Genomic DNA, 18,009 nt, shown 5'->3' on the forward strand with positions numbered 1-18,009 from the left:
GCCCGCTTGTGACCTAATAGGACTTTCACCAAAGTCTGCCCAAACGTTGTGTGCTTCTGAAAGATAGCCCATACTTTCCCAGCCAGCTGCAGACACTGAAGACCTTCAGGAGGTGCTGGGTATATCAAGAGGTGAGGTCTTCATGAATAGCTGCCCAAGCCAACCCTAGACTGAAATGGCACAAAATTGTTTTTGATCGTGTCAGTCTGCCTCCTTATTTTTGGAAGGCATTCACAGATCAGCTGCTTTCTCAGCTGTTGTCTCCCTGGAGTTGATGGCTTTCTCCTGTAATTTGCTGAATGCTCTGATTCCAACCCAACCATACCAGCTCCTCCTGGCATCTATCCAGGACCTGGCAGAGTCCATGGACTTTGGACTGAGCCCCCTGTCACTTCTGATCCAAGCTCTCTTGCTCTGCCATTGAGTATTAGTGAGTTAAACCCATGTGAAGCTGTCCTGGTTTCGGCAGGGACAGAGTTAATTTCCTTCCTAGTAGCTGGCACAGTGCTGTGGTTTGGATTTAGGATGAGAACAAAGCTGATAACGCACTGATGTTGTAGTTGTTGCTGAGCAGTGCTTACACTAGCCAAGGACTTTTCAGCTTCCCATGCTCTACCGACTGAGAAGGCTGGAGGTGCACAAGAAGCTGGGAGGGGGCACAGCCAAACTGGCCAGAGGGACATTCCATACCATGGGACGTCATGCTCAGTACAGAAACTGGGGAAAGCTGGCTGGGGGGGCCGCTGCTCGGGGACTGGCTGGGCATCGGTCGGCGGGTGGTGAGGAGTTGCACTGTGCATCACTTGCTTTGTGTATTAATATTATTATAATATTACTATTATTATCATCATCATTTTATTTCAATTATTAAACTGTTTTTATCTCAACCCACGAGTTTTTCTCACTTGTGCTCTTCCAATTCTCTCCCCCATCCCACCGGGGGCGGGGGGGGAGTGAGCGAGTGGCTGCGTGGTGCTTAGTTGCCGACTGAGGTTAAACCACGACAGAAGCCCATGCCAGTGTTCAATACCAAGATGACAGTCGTGACAGACAGGTGGATCTAGCAAGCGCTAGATGTGACGTCTTTGGCCATATGTTCTCTTTTGATGCAGCAAATCACTGTCATCTGGGTTCCCACCATCCAGAAGGACTGCCTTCTCCTTCGCCTACAGAACTATGCTGCCAGCACCATTTCCTTCCCTCCGCGCACTAAATTTGGGTATTGGCACTCTCTACAATAGCCTCCACCTGCGACGGGGCAGCATACTAACACGGAGACCTGCTGTTCGTCCTTGTGAAGTCTTTCTTTCCTCTTTCACGTGGCTTTGGCACTGGAGCTCGAACAGGTGCTGGTCGTATCCCGGCGTTCCACTGGGAGCTCTGGGCTAGGGTCTTTGCTGCTGCTTTGGAGGGCAGGTTCCCGGTTGACTGGTGAGTGGCCCAGCTGGGACGAACTGGTGTTTTTGGAACAGACTCAAGATCTGCAGAAAGTGATAGCTAGGAAGAGAAGGCAGTAAGTATCTTATCATCCCAACAGCTTCAGAGGGACTGAAAACGCTGGAGTCCATTGAGAACTTCTATAAATTCTATACATTCTATATACATTCTGTAAATTGTATTCCTAAATGATATTCCTAAATGATACAAGCATAATCTGCGTTATTTGCAGTGACCTGTGCTCTGGTATAAGTTTACCTTAAGGACAAAAGGACCTAATTAGAAATTGATGCCAGTAAAGCCAAACCCACATTAATTGATTCTCCACATCAATTCACAAGTTAATGCACAAATTCTCCTCTGTGCATGTGGCTGCGACTGATCCCAGTCTTGCTTGCTGGTTGAAGTCTCGCAGTGTAAAGGATGAAGTTCATTTTAACATACCGTTCAACGAACATTTTACTAAACGGGATAAAAATTAAGCCAAAAAAAAAAATCTTAGCAACACAGTGATTGTTTATTCCTTGAGAAAGATCCCAAATATTCAAAAGGCACGGGTTCTGCAGACCAACTGCTTTGGCTTTTTTTTGACTGATACAAATTATTTGGTAAGAATAGTGACCAAACATTAACACAACCAAACATTCACATAGCGACTCATCAAAAAGCAATGTGGGCAGATAGTCTTACGTGAAACTAGTGTCCACAGTAAAATGGGCGTGCAGAAAAGTCAATGCTGTTCGGTAATTCCTGCCCGCCTGTTTCCCCTTCCCGTTATTTAAATTGGCAGCAGCAGCAGATATATGGCGCTTCCTGCCTAATTGTCTAGTTATAAATAAGCAATCCAGCAACTGCTGAATATCAACCTAAAGAAAGGCCAGGGATTATACAACTGCCGAAAGCGGTCCGGGTTCTTCGCAGTACTTGACGTGTGACAGAGATGGTGTGATAAAAGCAGCTGCAGTTTTTTTATCGTAGCGAGAAAAGCACAATACCATAGAAGCAGTAGTAGTTGCAGCACAGATCTGACTGTTCCTTGCTTTTCATCTCCTGTGTTGTTGGTGGTTCAGTTTTAGAGCTCAGGGACAGATAGGCATAGACTATTAAAGCCAGGCTGTACTTTTACAATTAGGGTGACATATATAAGCTGAGTTTGAATACGCAAACTTTATATTGAGTTACTTTCACTCTTAGGAATAGTCCCATGAAGTTCAACGGGGTTTCTTGTGTGAATAAATAACATTCAAAATAAGGTTTGCAGAATATAAATATACACTGGACAGGACCGCGTCTCAGTGCTGACAGCCCTGGATCTTCATGTGGACTATACCCACACGCTCCATAAATGCAATTCATACTCAAAACATCAATTACCTGTCAATATGTCATAGGAAAATTTATTCCTGACTTCAAATGCTGCAATCTTATCACCTTAGGATATAGGCAGTGAGGCAAGAATGACTGATCCTGTCAAAAAGATGTTATTTAGTAAGTACTAAAAATAAGTCAGTAATTCAGGAACAGCTGTGAGGGTGGAGCAGTCTCTCGAACAGAAACAAGCAGACAGCCTGAAAGGCAAAACCAGCCCCTAATTGCTGACATGGCAGTCATTTGCAAAGCTGTCAAAAGCATCCATCAAATTTTACCTTCCTAATAAAGTATCTGGGAATTTCTAATAAAGTATCTGGGAATTTTGACATTTGGGCATGAGGCTGCCTATTTTGCTGAGAAGCTGCAGAAGACTCCTCATTGGAAGTCCTCAAGGACTTGTGTAAAGGACACGGATGTGGCAGCAGTGACGCCCGCGAAGGGCCCTGTAGGGCCAGAGCTCAGAAATCACAGCAGGGCAACGCAGCTCCACGTCAGAGTGAACAGGAGGGATGACACAGTGGCCCAAAACAGGGATCTGGTTTCCATGCTCAGCCTGGTAAAAGCTTGGAGAAGCTTTTTTTCACCGAACCCGCTGCATTCTTCGCTTTTCTTTATATAATACTGGGGCAGTAGCTGCTGAAGGCAATGTGAGCATCAAGGTGGTATAGACAAGCTGTAAAGCCTTGATCCAGCAAAGTGCTTAAAGAGATGGTTAACACTGAAACTATACATATCCTTAAAGTAGGGCATTTCCCTGGATGAAGATGGAGCAGGTATTCCCGCCCCACTGTAGAGACATGGGGGTTGCATGTGCATTCGTAAGAAAGAATGTGGCCCTTCCTACAGAGACCTAATTAACTGAATTTATTGTAATTTACTATTTAATGTAATTTAGCTAATTCACTTTAATTTATTCTAAATCAAGCGTGAGCCTGGTCACATTTTATGCTACTGTTTCCACGATTACTAATAAACTCCAAAACCTCACGAGTTTACGAGGAGGAGAACTGATTCACCGCATGCAAACGTGGAGCCAGTGGATGTAATTCCAGGACTCAGGTCATCACCTTAATTATGCGTTTATTCTATTTTGGTGTGCTGTTGTTCAGCCTCCTGAGCTTGGAGCTCCATATAATAGCCCTTTTCACATCTTTGTTGTCAGCTGTAATACACTTTATTCTCACCTCCTTTCTGCACTTGGATCATTGATCTATTAAAGAGCTTCATTTTAATTTGACTTGATGTTTGCTCGCTTGGGGCACTTATTCTTTCATCATAGTCTGTTCTTCTTCTAAGGATTTACTAAAGATTTGAGCATTAAGCCTCTTTATTTGGACTTGATTAAACAAGAGTCTTTTCACAGGTCTTCATTTCAACAAGGTTTCCCAATGCTACCTTAATAATAAATGGAAATTAATTTTGGATTATTCCTAGCGAGTTATATATAGATATCTTTTTCTATGCATCAGCCTACCGTAACCTAACCTTTATTGTCTTGTAGTGTTGTAGTCATTAATGGCCAGTGTAACAGCAGGCTTATACATCAGAGAATAAGAAACACTGCACTTCTACTGAAATTTGGACAACTCTCAACTCAAGAGAAATACAAGCCTATTTTCAACGTAAAGGTCTAGGAAAGAGTGACACAGCAACACAGGCTACCCCCGATTTTTAACACAAACAGAAGCCAGCGCTACCAAGATCGCATAGCACGAAGGCATGGAGCTCTGTTCTGGGCTGATGTTACCAAGGTGTAACCCCATGGGTTTCAGGACACTTACCCCTGGGTTAGGCTGTCCTAACTGCCTAGGAGGGACCAAGGGAGGATGGTGGACTTGTCAAGCCTTGGCAGCAGGCAGTGGCTTTAAGACTCCCCAGGGTTTTTTGTGGGGTGAGAATTCGGTACCCACTAACTCTGCGTGCTCCCCCAGACATCTGTCTATGAGCATTTTGTGTCAGCTAAATGCTCTCTGGTGTCTATTTGCCACAGGAATAACAATGTCCCTTTTAAATTGTGAGCAGCCAACGGAAGGTGACACATACATACACACTGTTCAACCCTGTACTGCTGCAATTTATAGCAAAAACTCCCACTGACGTTGTGCAGGAGGGTTTGGGCTTCATGGTGGGAGTCAGACTAGGTGCTTGTGCCTTCCTGATTGTGGGTTGCAGGTTAAGTAACTTCGAAGAACATATAATTTTCCTAAAATCTGGGGAAAGAAAATCAAATTCACCTCTTTTTACCCTGACCTAAGATTCTTTCACTTCTAGACTGACAATAAAACAGCTGTAAATTTGAAACGGGAAGCCGTGGTGGAATGAAACCGGGTAAGGGCGCTCTGATCTAAGGGCTACAGAGGAACCCATTGGAGAATGGAAATTGTAAGACACAGGCTGAATAACTTTAATTATATGTTCTGTTTTTTAACACTGACTGAATCTATTTCTTTGTAAGCAGGCTGTATTTGGGTCAGGACAATGCCTCCCCATCTTGGGAGACAATGCCTCTCTTCTATGTAAACCTTCTTTAGCTCAACTCACATGCGTTCCCCGGCTTTCATCGCTTAGGAAACATGCTTCCAGGTCTGCAAAAACCCCCAATACGCTTGTGAGCACGTCCTTCTTCTGGTAGTTATTTGTTGCCGTATCTACAAAAGCTCAGACCCGCGATGCTTTCTGGAAGCCTGACTTCCCTAGACTCCTTTCATGTGAGGATGCCCTATTTTACCAGCGATGAGCACAATGAATCCTCAGTATTAAGACCTTGGGGCTGCTCGCTCAGGCTCAGTGCAATGAATAGAGAATAAACTAACGTCAAACTGCAATGATCAAAAGTTGCGAGCACAGAAGAGAAGCTTTGGGAAGAGATGCAAGTGTCATCAGAGAATTGATCCGGTGCTTTGTAAAGCATGGAAACGGACCGGCGGGATACTGCGCAGTAAGCAACGTGAGGGAGGAGCAGATAACAAGGTCACTGTCTACGTACAGACAGTTGCTGTCCTTTTCCCACCGAAGGCAGATGGCTGCAATGAGAGATTGCCCCCGGAGCAGCCAGACGTGGCTTTGTGTCCTCCTTCTGCCCAGGTATCTCCCTCAGGGACAGGCAGCAAACATGTCTGGCAGCCTACTTACAGCAGGAGCAAAGCTTCACAGTTACCTAAGTTAAGTAAAAGCTCTGAGCTAAAATGTTCCGGGGTGTACCTGACGCTGGGCCCCAGTTGATATAATTACAAGCCAGTGATACTTGCCAGTGATTTTGCCTTCTGGAGCTTATTAGATCCACGATCCGCTCTCTTTTTTTTCTCAGCTGCCTGCCGGCTAAGGTCTGGGGTCTCCCCTCCTCCTTTCTTTCTCCTGCAGAGTAGAACAGAGCAGTATTAACAAGCACTATGGAGTCGGTGCCCTGGGGTTGAGAAAAAGAAAATCCCTTATGATATTGCCACCCGAAAAGACACGGTTTAAGATAATACATTTTATCTTCTACCTGGGGCAGACCAAGAGCGCACAATCAGATACCGTGACTCAGAGGAGGGTGGTAACTTGCTATTTTTAAAGTTATGATAACTTTATAGCACTCAAACACGTGCCCTTAGCTTGAGACTTAGTGATTTAAGCTAAATCCACATAACATGTTACATCAGCTTCGGGGAATTCACAGAAAGGCAGGTTTAGCTAAATCAATTTGAGAGTTTTCAGTGAAGTCCATGTAACTTGTAACATAAATAAGGCTAGAGGACTGCCCCTCCAACAAGTTATTTATTCATTGTTTTTACAGCCAAATACTTCTTGTATATGTATAGGTGTGTGTATATGTATATGTATATCAATTTATAAATGTACATGCAGCTATTACTAAAGTCAATACAATTAACTGGCAGAACAGGAATATTCCAGAGTTTGAAAATTAAGTGAAGTACACTGGAATATGGCCAGTTGTCACATTTTTCCAATATCAGGAGTAAAATCCATACTATGAGGAAGTTTTTTTAAGAACTCAGGCAGGTTCATAAAAACACTTGCTCTGAAGGTGTTCATTCCCCTTCCACATTCAAATTCTGCAGTACAGAATTAGTGAATTTGAAGCAGCAACTCTATGTGCTCTCTGGGTTGGTCTCCCAGCTCCATCACTGGCGTCTCAGCTCCTGGAAGGCATGCTAAAAAGCACATTCTAAGTACAAAATCATGAACATAAAGGGCAGAAACAGACACTAAAACCTCTACTGCTGTATTCTAGAATCATAGAATCATAAAACATTGGACAGGCTGGATCGATGGGCCGAGGCCAACTGTATGAGGTTCAACAAGGCCAAATGCCGGGTCCTGCACTCGGGTCACAACAACCCCATGCAGCGCTACAGGCTTGGGGAAGAGTGGCTGGAAAGCTGCCTGTCGGAAAAGGACCTGGGGGTGCTGGTCAACAGCCGGCTGAACATGAGCCGGCAGTGTGCCCAGGCGGCTAAGAAGGCCAATGGCATCCTGGCCTGTATCAGCAATGGTGTGGCCAGCAGGAGTAGGGAAGTGATCGTGCCCCTGTACTCGGCACTGGTGAGGCCGCACCTCGAACACTGTGTTCAGTTTTGGGCTCCTCACTACAAGAAGGACATTGAGGTGCTGGAGCGTGTCCAGAGAAGGGCAACGAGGCTGGTGAGGGGTCTGGAGAACAAGTCTGATGAGGAGCGGCTGAGGGAACTGGGGTTGTTCAGCCTGGAGAAAAGGAGGCTGAGGGGAGACCTCATCGCTCTCTACAACTACCTGAAAGGAGGTTGTAGCGAGGTGGGGGTCGGTCTCTTCTCCCAAGGAACAAGCGATAGGACGAGAGGAAACGGCCTCAAGTTGCGCCAGGGGAGGTTTAGATTGGATGTGAGGAAAAATGTCTTTACTGAAAGAGTGGTTAAACATTGGACCAGGCTGCCCAGGGAAGTGGTGGAGTCCCCATCCCTGGAGGTATTTAAAAGACGAGTAGATGAGGCGCTTAGGGACATGGTTTAGTGGTGGACTTGGCAGTGTTGGGTTAACGGTTGGACTTGATGATCTTAAGGGTCTTTTCCAACCTAAACGATTCTATGATTCTACGATTCTATAAAAGCAACATTTATCCTGTAAAGGAACGTGGCCACACCACATAACACACACATCCTCAAAAGCAGCCAACACCAGCATGTATCTGTTATTTTCTCGTCCCAGACCAGCTGCAGATCAAGAACCATAAAGACAAATTACTTCAAATAGTAAATTGAGGAAAACTGCAATCTGCTTATAAACACTTTACTAGCAGCCAAGAGAGAAAATTCAATCCCAAATATTATTATAGGGAATGAACTGGTCATGTTTAGATAGAACACAAACCTGGCCTTGTGGTCATAAATTAAGATATTAACCTCTACTGCTGTACTCTAGTGTCCATGCTCATGGTGTCAGAGCACCTCCCTGCAGCAGGTCACCACCATGATCTCACTTCAAGGTCAGGAAATTCCTATCCCTGGAAACATTCCAGGTCAAGCTGGACGGGGCTCTGAGCAACCTGCTCTAGTTGCAGATGTCCCTGCTCATGGCAGGGGGGTTGGACTAGATGACCTTTAGAGGTCCCTTCCCACCCAAACCATTCTGTGATCCGATGATTCTATGAAAATGTAAGCAGTGAGGATGAATTTCTTGAGGCTGCCAAGGAAAAGGGCATCAGAGCCGAGATGAGGACAGCAAGTCTCTCACTCCTAGCACTGAACTGGGTGTTTCTCACCCCAGTTTCTTCCCTTAAGGAACGCTTTTAATTCCCACAAGCCTAGCAGGCAGCGAGTACTGGGCTGGCTATTCAGAAACATGAAAAGCAAGAGACAAGCATTAGGATTCGGAAGGACAGCGAAACACCATGCCCTTCTCACACAAGCCAGCCCCTTTTTTGTCAGAAACTGGGCCCAGGCTGCTGACAGAACAATTACTGAAAGTAATTATTTTCTCGTTGGGTAAACACTCCAGTACAATATGCAACTGTTTTTAGAGCCGGCCTATGTCCATAAATTATCTAACTGAATTAGCGCTGCCTTCCAGAAGCCTGAGCTGGTTGGAGGGGGGGAAGGAGCTTGCGTTTTGGCTGAGCTGTTGTCATGAGAAGTAGCAGGGCTCTTTCTTGAGGCACAAGGACACAATCTTGGCAGGGGTCCAGTGCTAGGCTAGTGCAATTTATAATTCATGATAAAGCGGGAGGCAAATCTTTTGATTTATTGGCAACAAGCAGCACAAACACCAGATGCCTTCCAGCAGAACCGTACATGCATGGACTGAAAGAAACGCCCCTCCTGGTCCTTTTTAGGCAGATCAGAGTCCCAGAGAAAGTTTGCTAACTTGGTTCCACGCTTCAGAGAAAAATGTTTCACTTCACCTTTGCAATATTGCTTTGTGCCCAAAGGGACAAATCCATCCTTGCTGGTCTCTGTTTTGTTTGTATATAAACAAAAAGCTACCTGGACAATTCAGGCAGAAAACAAACCAGACCTACCAGAAATCATCCTTATGATAAATTGCAGGCATATATGCAGCAACACCGAAATTCACAGCTATAATTCTACCGAGGGATTTTGATAACCCCTTCCAGGCAATTTGTAATTCAACCCATGTCTGTATCTCTTCTTTTCTGTATCACCTCACCACTCCCTCGACTATGCATCTGATCATTGCTATTCTTAATTTCATTGCTCAGTGACTATGAAGCTTTTCCCACACCAACCCATCTAAAACAAATAACCTCTCAGTGAACACACTCGGGGATCTCTGTCCCATCTCCTTCATGCTGCTGTGATGTTTGTCACTGAGGCTCTTGGGTGCCATTCAGTCTTTATAGTACAAGCTCGTGCCTTTCTGAGCAAGCAGCAAAAAAATCCATCAGAAAAAAACCCCAGTCAAGTCTCAATTATCATCCAGATTGCAAATTAACACCATTCAGCCATTTTTTGGGCACTACCCAGCTGTGGCACAGCGTTATGGTCCTCCCCAGTGCCATGAAGCGCCAGCACTATCCAGGCCAAACCCTCACCCAATTGCTCTATAGAAACCTATTTATTTGTTTTTCAAAGGTAAATACCCAATTATGGTCTTATAGCCCAAAGTATATGTTTTGTGTTACCTCTTTTAGGACTCCCTTTCTCTCCGCTCCCCTGCATAATTGAGAATTGACTGTAGCCTGTTATGCTTCCCATGTTTCACTTTTTTTAGTTAAGCAAGGATAAGTTCTCTGCTATGAATTCACAGCAGTGTAGTTTTCATGCTGCTGTGGAAGGGAGCATGTAGCTAATGACTCCTCTCAAAAGGCCAACAAAGAAACCGATGACTACTCTGCCATTTAAATGACAATATTTCAGCTGCAGCGTGGACACCCTGTTATGAAGAACAGGAAAGTTCTCACCTCTCTTTGGACCAGAAAGCAAGTGTAGAGTGAGGTCCAGCTCAGAGGAGATTTTAACCAGGTCTAAGAGATAGGAAAAACTTTATTTTTTCATTACCTCTTAAAATCTGCAAAATTTAACCTGACATTAGGCAGATTAACTTTTATTCAAAGAAGTAGCCAGTGACTAGTCTCAGACATTGCTTTGATGATGGTGCCAGGTATTCCTTTGATGTAATCTTGTTTACTCACAAAGAATTTTCTACGAGTCCGGTTTTCCTCAGCACAGCAGAACTCAAATGGAAAGAATGGTTTGTTGGCTCACAGCTTTCCAGTCAACCTGCTGGCCTGCAAGTGCCCTCTCTAGTCCTCTCAGCCATCGCTTTGGCTTTCTGCTGCTTTTCTGCTGGTTCTGCTGCATCTTTTCACACATGCTCATGACCTCGAGAAAATACTCGCTCCTCTCTATATGCATTCAGACTGCAGCAAAACTCATTTCCTCTCCCAGACTACCTTTGCAAAACCCTGTATTTTGGGAAATCACTCCTATTGTTCTAGGAATTCCATTTTACATAGATTTCATTACTTCTGACATTCATTTTACACGAAGAGTGGTTGTTATGCCCTTGAGCTCCAAGAATTCATCTGATCTGAAGAATAACTATACCTAACACAGCCTGGGGGGTCAGAGATTTTTATCTTGGTTCTCTGTTCTACTTTACAACCCTGTACACTGGTCAGGCAGGGTCTGCCTGAGCCTGTAGGCTGCAGTGAGGTAGATCATCTTGCATAGCATTCACATGAGGCTCGCTCGCTCAACCGACTAGACATTCACTCACGGTTGGCTGAGCATGGCCTTCATCAGCCGTCCAAAACAAAGCTTGGCATCACAGAGGGGCACTCTGACCTCTTTGCCATCATGCTACTGTTGATAGGCACCCTACACCTGCCCAAGCCACCCATTAGCTGCTGCTGCCACCTCCACCAAAAGCCTACACTTGAGGAACACTCAAGCATGAAAGGTGGTTCCTACTGCGGACAGGGAGCCGGGTGAAGTGCTGAAGACCCAGTCCCCAGGGAGCTGCCCAGAAGCAAAGGATGAAGGACGCAATATTTAGATGGGACATTAGGAAGCATTTCTTTACCAATAGGATGGTCGAACACTGGAACAGGCTTCCTGGAGAGGTGGTCAATGCCCCAAGCCTGTCAGTGTTTAAGAGGCATTTGGGCAATGCCCTTAATAACATGCTTTAACTTGATCAGCCCTGAATTGGTCAGGCAGTTGGACTAGATGATCGTTGTAGGTCCCTTCCAACTGAAATAGTCTATTCTATTCTATTCTATTCTATTCTATTCTATTCTATTCTATTCTATTCTATTCTATTCTATTCTATATAGACCCTTAGCAGCAGGACTTCTGGGAAGCGGCTGCAGAGAGGGCTCTGTTGGCAATGTGTCCACAGAAAAGAAGCACCAGAATGTCATTTTGTGAGTGGGAAGCTGGGTCAGCACCTGAAACGGCACACCTGCATTGCTGAATAATCATTACAGACGAGACTACACACTAGCAATTACTTTCAGCTTGAGTGATATTAAAGGGAGATCCTTGATAAACAAGCAAATCTTATAGAATTCATTTCTCTCCTTGCAATAATCCTCTATAATTACGGATAAATGCCAGATTTGCTAGAACACTAGGCATTAGAATATTCTCCATTGCACAAATGGATAGAGGCTCAAATCTCACTTAGGAGAAGAAAACAGTCAGTGTGCTTACTGTATCATTAGCAGCTCAGAATCATTTGCATCTGGTTGTCAGCTGCATCTACAGCTCAATGCTGGAACAAGCGACTTTTAAACTCTTCAAACAAGGCTTCTCCTACGTGTGACACTGGGTCATGGCCAGCGCAAGGGAACCCTAAGCCTCACAGAAACCTTTGGGAGCTGCTACATAGAAACATTTAGCAGAGCTGAAAAATAATATCAGGACATCCATTTGCAACAAGAGGCATTTTGTCAAAATACTTCGCTAAAAGCCTCAAAGAACTCTACCCAAAAGGGTGCTAGAGTTTGGAAACATACCACAGAAAGAGGGTGAGGTGGAAACTGGAAAGCTCTTTGAAGTACTGCAGTATCCTAGGACTAGGGGACGCGGATTAAAAAATGATTCATAAAAGGCTTTTTGCTCAGACACCGGGAACTTTGTGGAACACCCCGGAGGAGTGGTGGGTCCGGCAAAGTTAATCACATTGAGAAAGAGCCTACGCAAGTGCACGACTGCTTAGCCAAATAATCACTCGGCTGGGGTAATTCATGGGTTGATTGTTCCTGTGCACAGGGCTAATCTCGGCTTTATCAGTTATTTACTTAAAGCACAATCTGGATACTTTCATTGTGGCTCAATTGGTTCCCAAGGTTTTTCTTGGCACAGTGAAGAGGAATCTCCTCCTCTCTGCACGTTCGGTTGGGTGAGAGTCTGTGCAGTCCTTTTCACAGGGACTCGCGCAACAACTAGGAAACGGTCAAGCTAATCCATTACCTGTTCACCAGGCTCAGGGTAATGATAGTATTCACAAGTTTCACAAGTTACTGCACATCAGCTGAATTGAGGTAACTGCTGTGAGCCCATGAAAAATGAGAGATGGTATTAACAGAGACTTAAATGAGAAATGGGCCAAACACTGCACACAGGTGACTACCGCAGCCTCCTTGCCATTGCTCCTACTGGTGCTTGTTAATGCACAGAAGTTTGATCACAGATCTAAGATTCTGAAAATATCTGATGCCAGATGTGTCAAAGGAAAACATAGAATCATAGAATCATTAAGGTTGGAAAAGACCTCTAAGATCATCGAGTCCAACCATCAACCCAACACCACCATACCCACTAAACCATGTCCCTAAGCGCCTCATCTACACGTCTTTTAAATACCACCAGGGACGGTGACTCAACCACTTCCCTGGGCAGCCTGGTCCAATGTTTCACCACTCTTTCAGTAAAGACATTTTTCCTCACGTCCAATCTAAACCTCCCCTGGTGCAACTTGAGGCTGTTTCCTCTCGTCCTATCGCTTGTTCCTTGGGAGAAGAGACCGACCCCACCTCGCTACAACCTCCTTTCAGGTGGTTGTAGAGAGCGATGAGGTCTTCCCTCAGCCTCCTTTTCTCCAGGCTGAACAACCCCAGTTCCCTCAGCCGCTCCTCATCAGACTTGTTCTCCAGACCCCTCACCAGCTTCGTTGCCCTTCTCTGGACACGCTCCAGCACCTCAACGTCCTTCTTGTAGTGAGGGACCCAAAACTGAACACAGTGTTCGAGGTGCGGCCTCACCAGTGCCGAGTACAGGGGCACGATCACTTCCCTACTCCTGCTGGCCACACTATTGCTGATACAGGCCAGGATGCCATTGGCCTTCTTGGCCGCCTGGGCACACTGCCGGCTCATGTTCAGCCGGCTGTCGACCAACACCCCCAGGTCCTTTTCCGACAGGCAGTCCTTTTCCGACATGGGGCAGTCCTAACACAAGTCAATGTGCAAAACTATACTTTGGGGTGGAAATGCCTTTCTTTTGCTAGTTGCTGACCAGATAATCCTGGGAGCCCAAGAACTGATGGATCTAGGCAGTCTATCCCAGGCAGTGTAGATACAAATACTATTCATTACTTAAATGTTCTATAGTCCATACATACTCTTACACCTGCACCCCCATTCAATGATGTAAATCTCTTTTCAGCCAGAAGATCCTTGAAGTGATAGAATTATATTTCATCACAATTAATTCATTCTTACTCCTCTGTGCAAAAACTGCAGATTCCTCTCAACCTTGCAGCTTTATTTAAAAACTCTTGAACAAACTCTTATCCTGATTCTTCCCGTTACAGCTCTGTAACATCCCCAGGAGTTACAGCAGACACTAACAAGCTGTGCCCGTGCTCTGCCCTGAAATGGCACAAAGTGGTGCAGCTGTGACTACAACAGGACCAAGATCAATCCAAGAAAAGCCAAAAGAGCAGCAAAGCGGGTTTGCAACCAGGTTGCTGAACTATAAGGCTTCCAGGCAGCTTGGAGCACAGGCAGAGTGAGCTTGCAAAGGACGCAGACATACCCTACGTTGCAGAAAAAGCGAAAGGGAAGAGATCAAGCTCTTACGCTTGCCTAGCCTGCTCGATGGGGTCGTAGTTGTCGAGGTAGTTGAATCGGATGGTGTCTGTAGGATGCCTGTCTGATGAACGCCACGGTGGGAGCTCTTTTTTCTCCTTGCTTGTCCTCCTTCCTAGCACAGAAAGTTTTGCCTCTGGGACGTTGCTTCTTACTGGTTGCACATCAATAACTACAAACTCATCCTTTGAAGGAGTCTAATAAGAGAGAAGAAAAGAAGAAAATAAATTTTAGCCTATAATGAAAGTGAGATTTATTTTGCCTAACTTTAGACTTCTGAGAATTGGGTATTAACTCAAAATTAGTCTCTCCAGACTCCATTATGGTCAGTGGACAAAAATAGGCACCCTGACAGTGCATGTCATCGCCCATGTCCCAAAATCTGTATTAAGTTGAGCTGAACTGCTTTTGAGATGCTTTGGCTTCTCTCCATTGACTACGGAAAGAGCCTATGAGGGAGTTTGGTTAAAATTAGAGGGCTGAGTTTTGAATTCAGGGTGGAAGAAGCCCACCCTCACAGCCATGCAAACAAGGCATAGCATCAATGAATCTCAGGAGAAAGCAATGGCTACTGAGTAATGTTCCACCTCCCCAAAATGACCCTGCCACTTTTGAAGAAGAGAGAAACAGACACCACCAAGGGCTATAACAGGCATAATGGGCGCTTTTTTTCCTTTCCACCAGGTAAACTGGCTCTGAAATGTCAGCAAGGGTAATGCTGTGTACCCCACCTCTGCTTATTGGATTGAGGCAAGCTATCATATGCTCTATAAACTGGGGAAAAAGGGAGGGGAACAGCCTTGAGTGCTGGAGAGGGAAATTCAGAGGATTGCTCCAGAACACCCAGAAAGGATAGCAGAGTGAGACCTTGGTGATTGCTTCTCCTAACCAGTAGGATTTTCAGTTCCCCCTTACCAGGGATGGATGATGGGAAAGTAGAGCGCATGGCAACACATGAGTTTAGATTCTAATTTAAAATTATGTCGCTTCCATTTTACTAGCGGGAGATTACAGAAAGATAAAGAGGCAAAGGGGTTAGGCACCCGACCAGCCCAGTTTTCCCGCTGGCCCCGAACATCTCTAGAGGTGGTAGGTACGTACCTTTGGTCTCGTGATATGCAGCTCTTTCACCATCTCAATGTAATGTTTCTTCCAGATTCCTTGCTCAAAGGGGGTTGGAGAGAAGTTGATGTACCAGCCAAAACGTAGGCATTTCAGCATCCAGAGCTGATCCAGTTCAGACAGGTACTTCCAGTACCAGCTCACCTGTGAATGCCCAGTAAGTTGAAAACCTTGGGGTTTCAAGCATCCAAGATTGCAGCTAGAGACTTCTGTGCTGTGGATGTAATTCCCCTACGTCCTTAAACTAGTAAAATTCTTCAGCACTGTTTATGCTTCATTTAAACCTTTCGTTAAACCGTTTAAACCATTAAAGGTCTTCATGACATGCTCAGTGTCTAAGTGTTAGCTGATCTCCAGCACATGGTGAAATACTCCAAAAATCACGGGCCAAGAGAAAAAATTCCATCTTGTTTGGGGCAACTTCCTGCACTTCTACTCAATAAGCTTACAGTAGTTGGAATAAACCCTTTTATTAGTTTCCACTGAGAAAAACAGCATCAATAAACTCCCCAAGTCTGATAGACCCGTTCTGAACATTTTCTTTCTACTCATGTTCTGCTGTCATAGTCCATCACACAGTCACCTTGCGTGCAATGCTTCTTGCAGCTTAAGGACAAACATCATCTATCGGCGCTGCCATGCTTTTAATAGTAGCTATCCATGATATGACACGAGTAGCACTGTAAAGACCTTTCTTTCTAAGTAAGTAATTTCCTAACCCGTCTTCTCCCTGCCTGTGAATGAATAGTGTGAGTTGCGTCCACATAAAACATGAAACGCTGGAGAAAGAACTAGAGCAAGCTTTAAACAAGCTGAGATTTTGATATATTCATAGTGTTATATGGAGTACTATTTTAGTGCAGTAATAACATCACCAATATCTGAACTTACTCATTCAGAACTACTTTGGGCATCACCTCACAGCACTTTATCTCACGCAAACATATTTTTGGAGTCTTAGCCACTGCGCTCAAAAGACTGAAGCCCTAGCCACTGTGCTCAAAAGCACATCTGTAACTTCTCTGCTGCTCCACATTCAACACTTTACCCTCAAGCATTTTAAAGGATCTGGTTTTCTTAAAGCGTCGTGTGCAGTTCTTTGCAACTAGCACAAGCCAATACTTTTCAAAGCAATTAATGGTTCTGCACACAGTGCAAGGTACTTTAAAAGAACATGATTTTCAGAAAGTACCAGGCCTTCATTTTGGGAAGAATCAGTCTTGTAAAGAGCCACATTTTAAATGCCTTAGAGCTGAGCATCTAAAATTACTCTTCACTTTTGTAAATCTTGGCCAACCTGGCTTAATTTAGGATCTGTGAAAGTGTTGCATTCAGTCTTGTACAAGTGTCACTAAGCATTTGGCACCAGGCTGCCAAGTCAGAAGACATCCTTGCATTACGAAGAACAGCACTGGTATGTCTTTGCTGAAAACTAGTGCCGTTTCCTTTTTTTTTAACTAGCTTGTCCTGACTTTCTGAACCTTAGGTATGTGTTGGCTTTTTTACCTGTGCACATCGACAGAGGCTCCGTGGGTCCAGGAAGGAAAAGATGTATAAAGACAGGACTCTAGGAAGCCTTGTGGTAAAATCTAGAGCCTCGGTGGGAACTCGATCCTGTAGCTGCTTGGCACAGAATTTCTGCTGTGATGGGGAGCAGCGTTCCAACATGTCCACCAGGATCCTCTGCCTCTGAGCATCTGTCCACTTGTCAAACTGAAAAAAGGAGTTTCAGGTTCTGAGAAACTGGAGATTCAGCTTCTTAAAATAAAGCACACATTTAAGGCAAGGGAAAGTGCATAAGCAGCAGTCCCTGGTGACTCATTCAAGAGCAAAGCACATAGGAACTGGAAACAAATGGAGAGGCTACATTAAAAGAAACTGAAGCCACATAACATATGATTTGTAATCCTCAAAGGATCCAGGATGGCCTAGCCCAGGACACACTCATGCTCACAAAACTCGTTGCTCCTGGGACCAGCTCCGAGACTTGGCTTCACTCATGGAAAGGAGGACACTCAGATGTGAGTTTACGGGATCAGGTCCCAAATGACGAGTTCACTGCTGATTCCTCGTCTATCCTGACACTTCCATGGCCCCCCCTACTGCAATATTTGAGTGCCTCACAATTTGTAAAGTATTTATTCTCACAATCCCACTGCATAGGAGAGAAATCCCCACTACAGAGTAGCGGAGCAAAGAGGAACTAAATCAGCTGCTCATGTCTCACAAGGAAAATCTGCGGCACAGATCCAGCAGCACACTAGCAAAGATTTTTCACAGCATTTCGATGCTTATGACAGGTATCTAAAGGCGAGGATTAAAACGGCTGTGGGAAGAAATGAGCACTTAGGTAACCACACAAGCATGTATCGCTTTGCTACGATGGCAACAACAACGCTGCACTGAGCGGAGTGGGACAGAGCTGTGTAAACAGGGTGGGAGCAACGGTGGCGGTTGCTGGTGTTTAACTTGTGTTGATAGCAGGGGATGGAAAGGGCCCTGTCAGCAGGAATCTCCTGGGAGGCGACTGACCTCATCGCCACAAT

General features: G+C 44.9%; 1 protein-coding gene across 1 annotated transcript in view; it reads right to left on the reverse strand.

Annotated features, from left to right (window-relative positions):
• The window catches only part of FBXO16 (F-box protein 16), a 41,360-nt gene that overhangs the window by 4,041 nt on the left and 19,310 nt on the right, over positions 1 to 18,009 (reverse strand). The window contains exons 4-8 of the mRNA XM_076332537.1: positions 16,970 to 17,176; positions 15,443 to 15,607; positions 14,333 to 14,538; positions 6,057 to 6,162; positions 1,272 to 1,497 (exon numbers count right to left, since the gene is read on the reverse strand). Coding sequence (XP_076188652.1) covers positions 1,272 to 1,497; positions 6,057 to 6,162; positions 14,333 to 14,538; positions 15,443 to 15,607; positions 16,970 to 17,176 — 910 coding nt within the window. The remainder of the gene's footprint in view (positions 1 to 1,271; positions 1,498 to 6,056; positions 6,163 to 14,332; positions 14,539 to 15,442; positions 15,608 to 16,969; positions 17,177 to 18,009) is intronic.

This window comes from Aptenodytes patagonicus, chromosome 3, assembly GCF_965638725.1.
Source record: "Aptenodytes patagonicus chromosome 3, bAptPat1.pri.cur, whole genome shotgun sequence".
Classification (NCBI taxonomy): domain Eukaryota; kingdom Metazoa; phylum Chordata; class Aves; order Sphenisciformes; family Spheniscidae; genus Aptenodytes; species Aptenodytes patagonicus.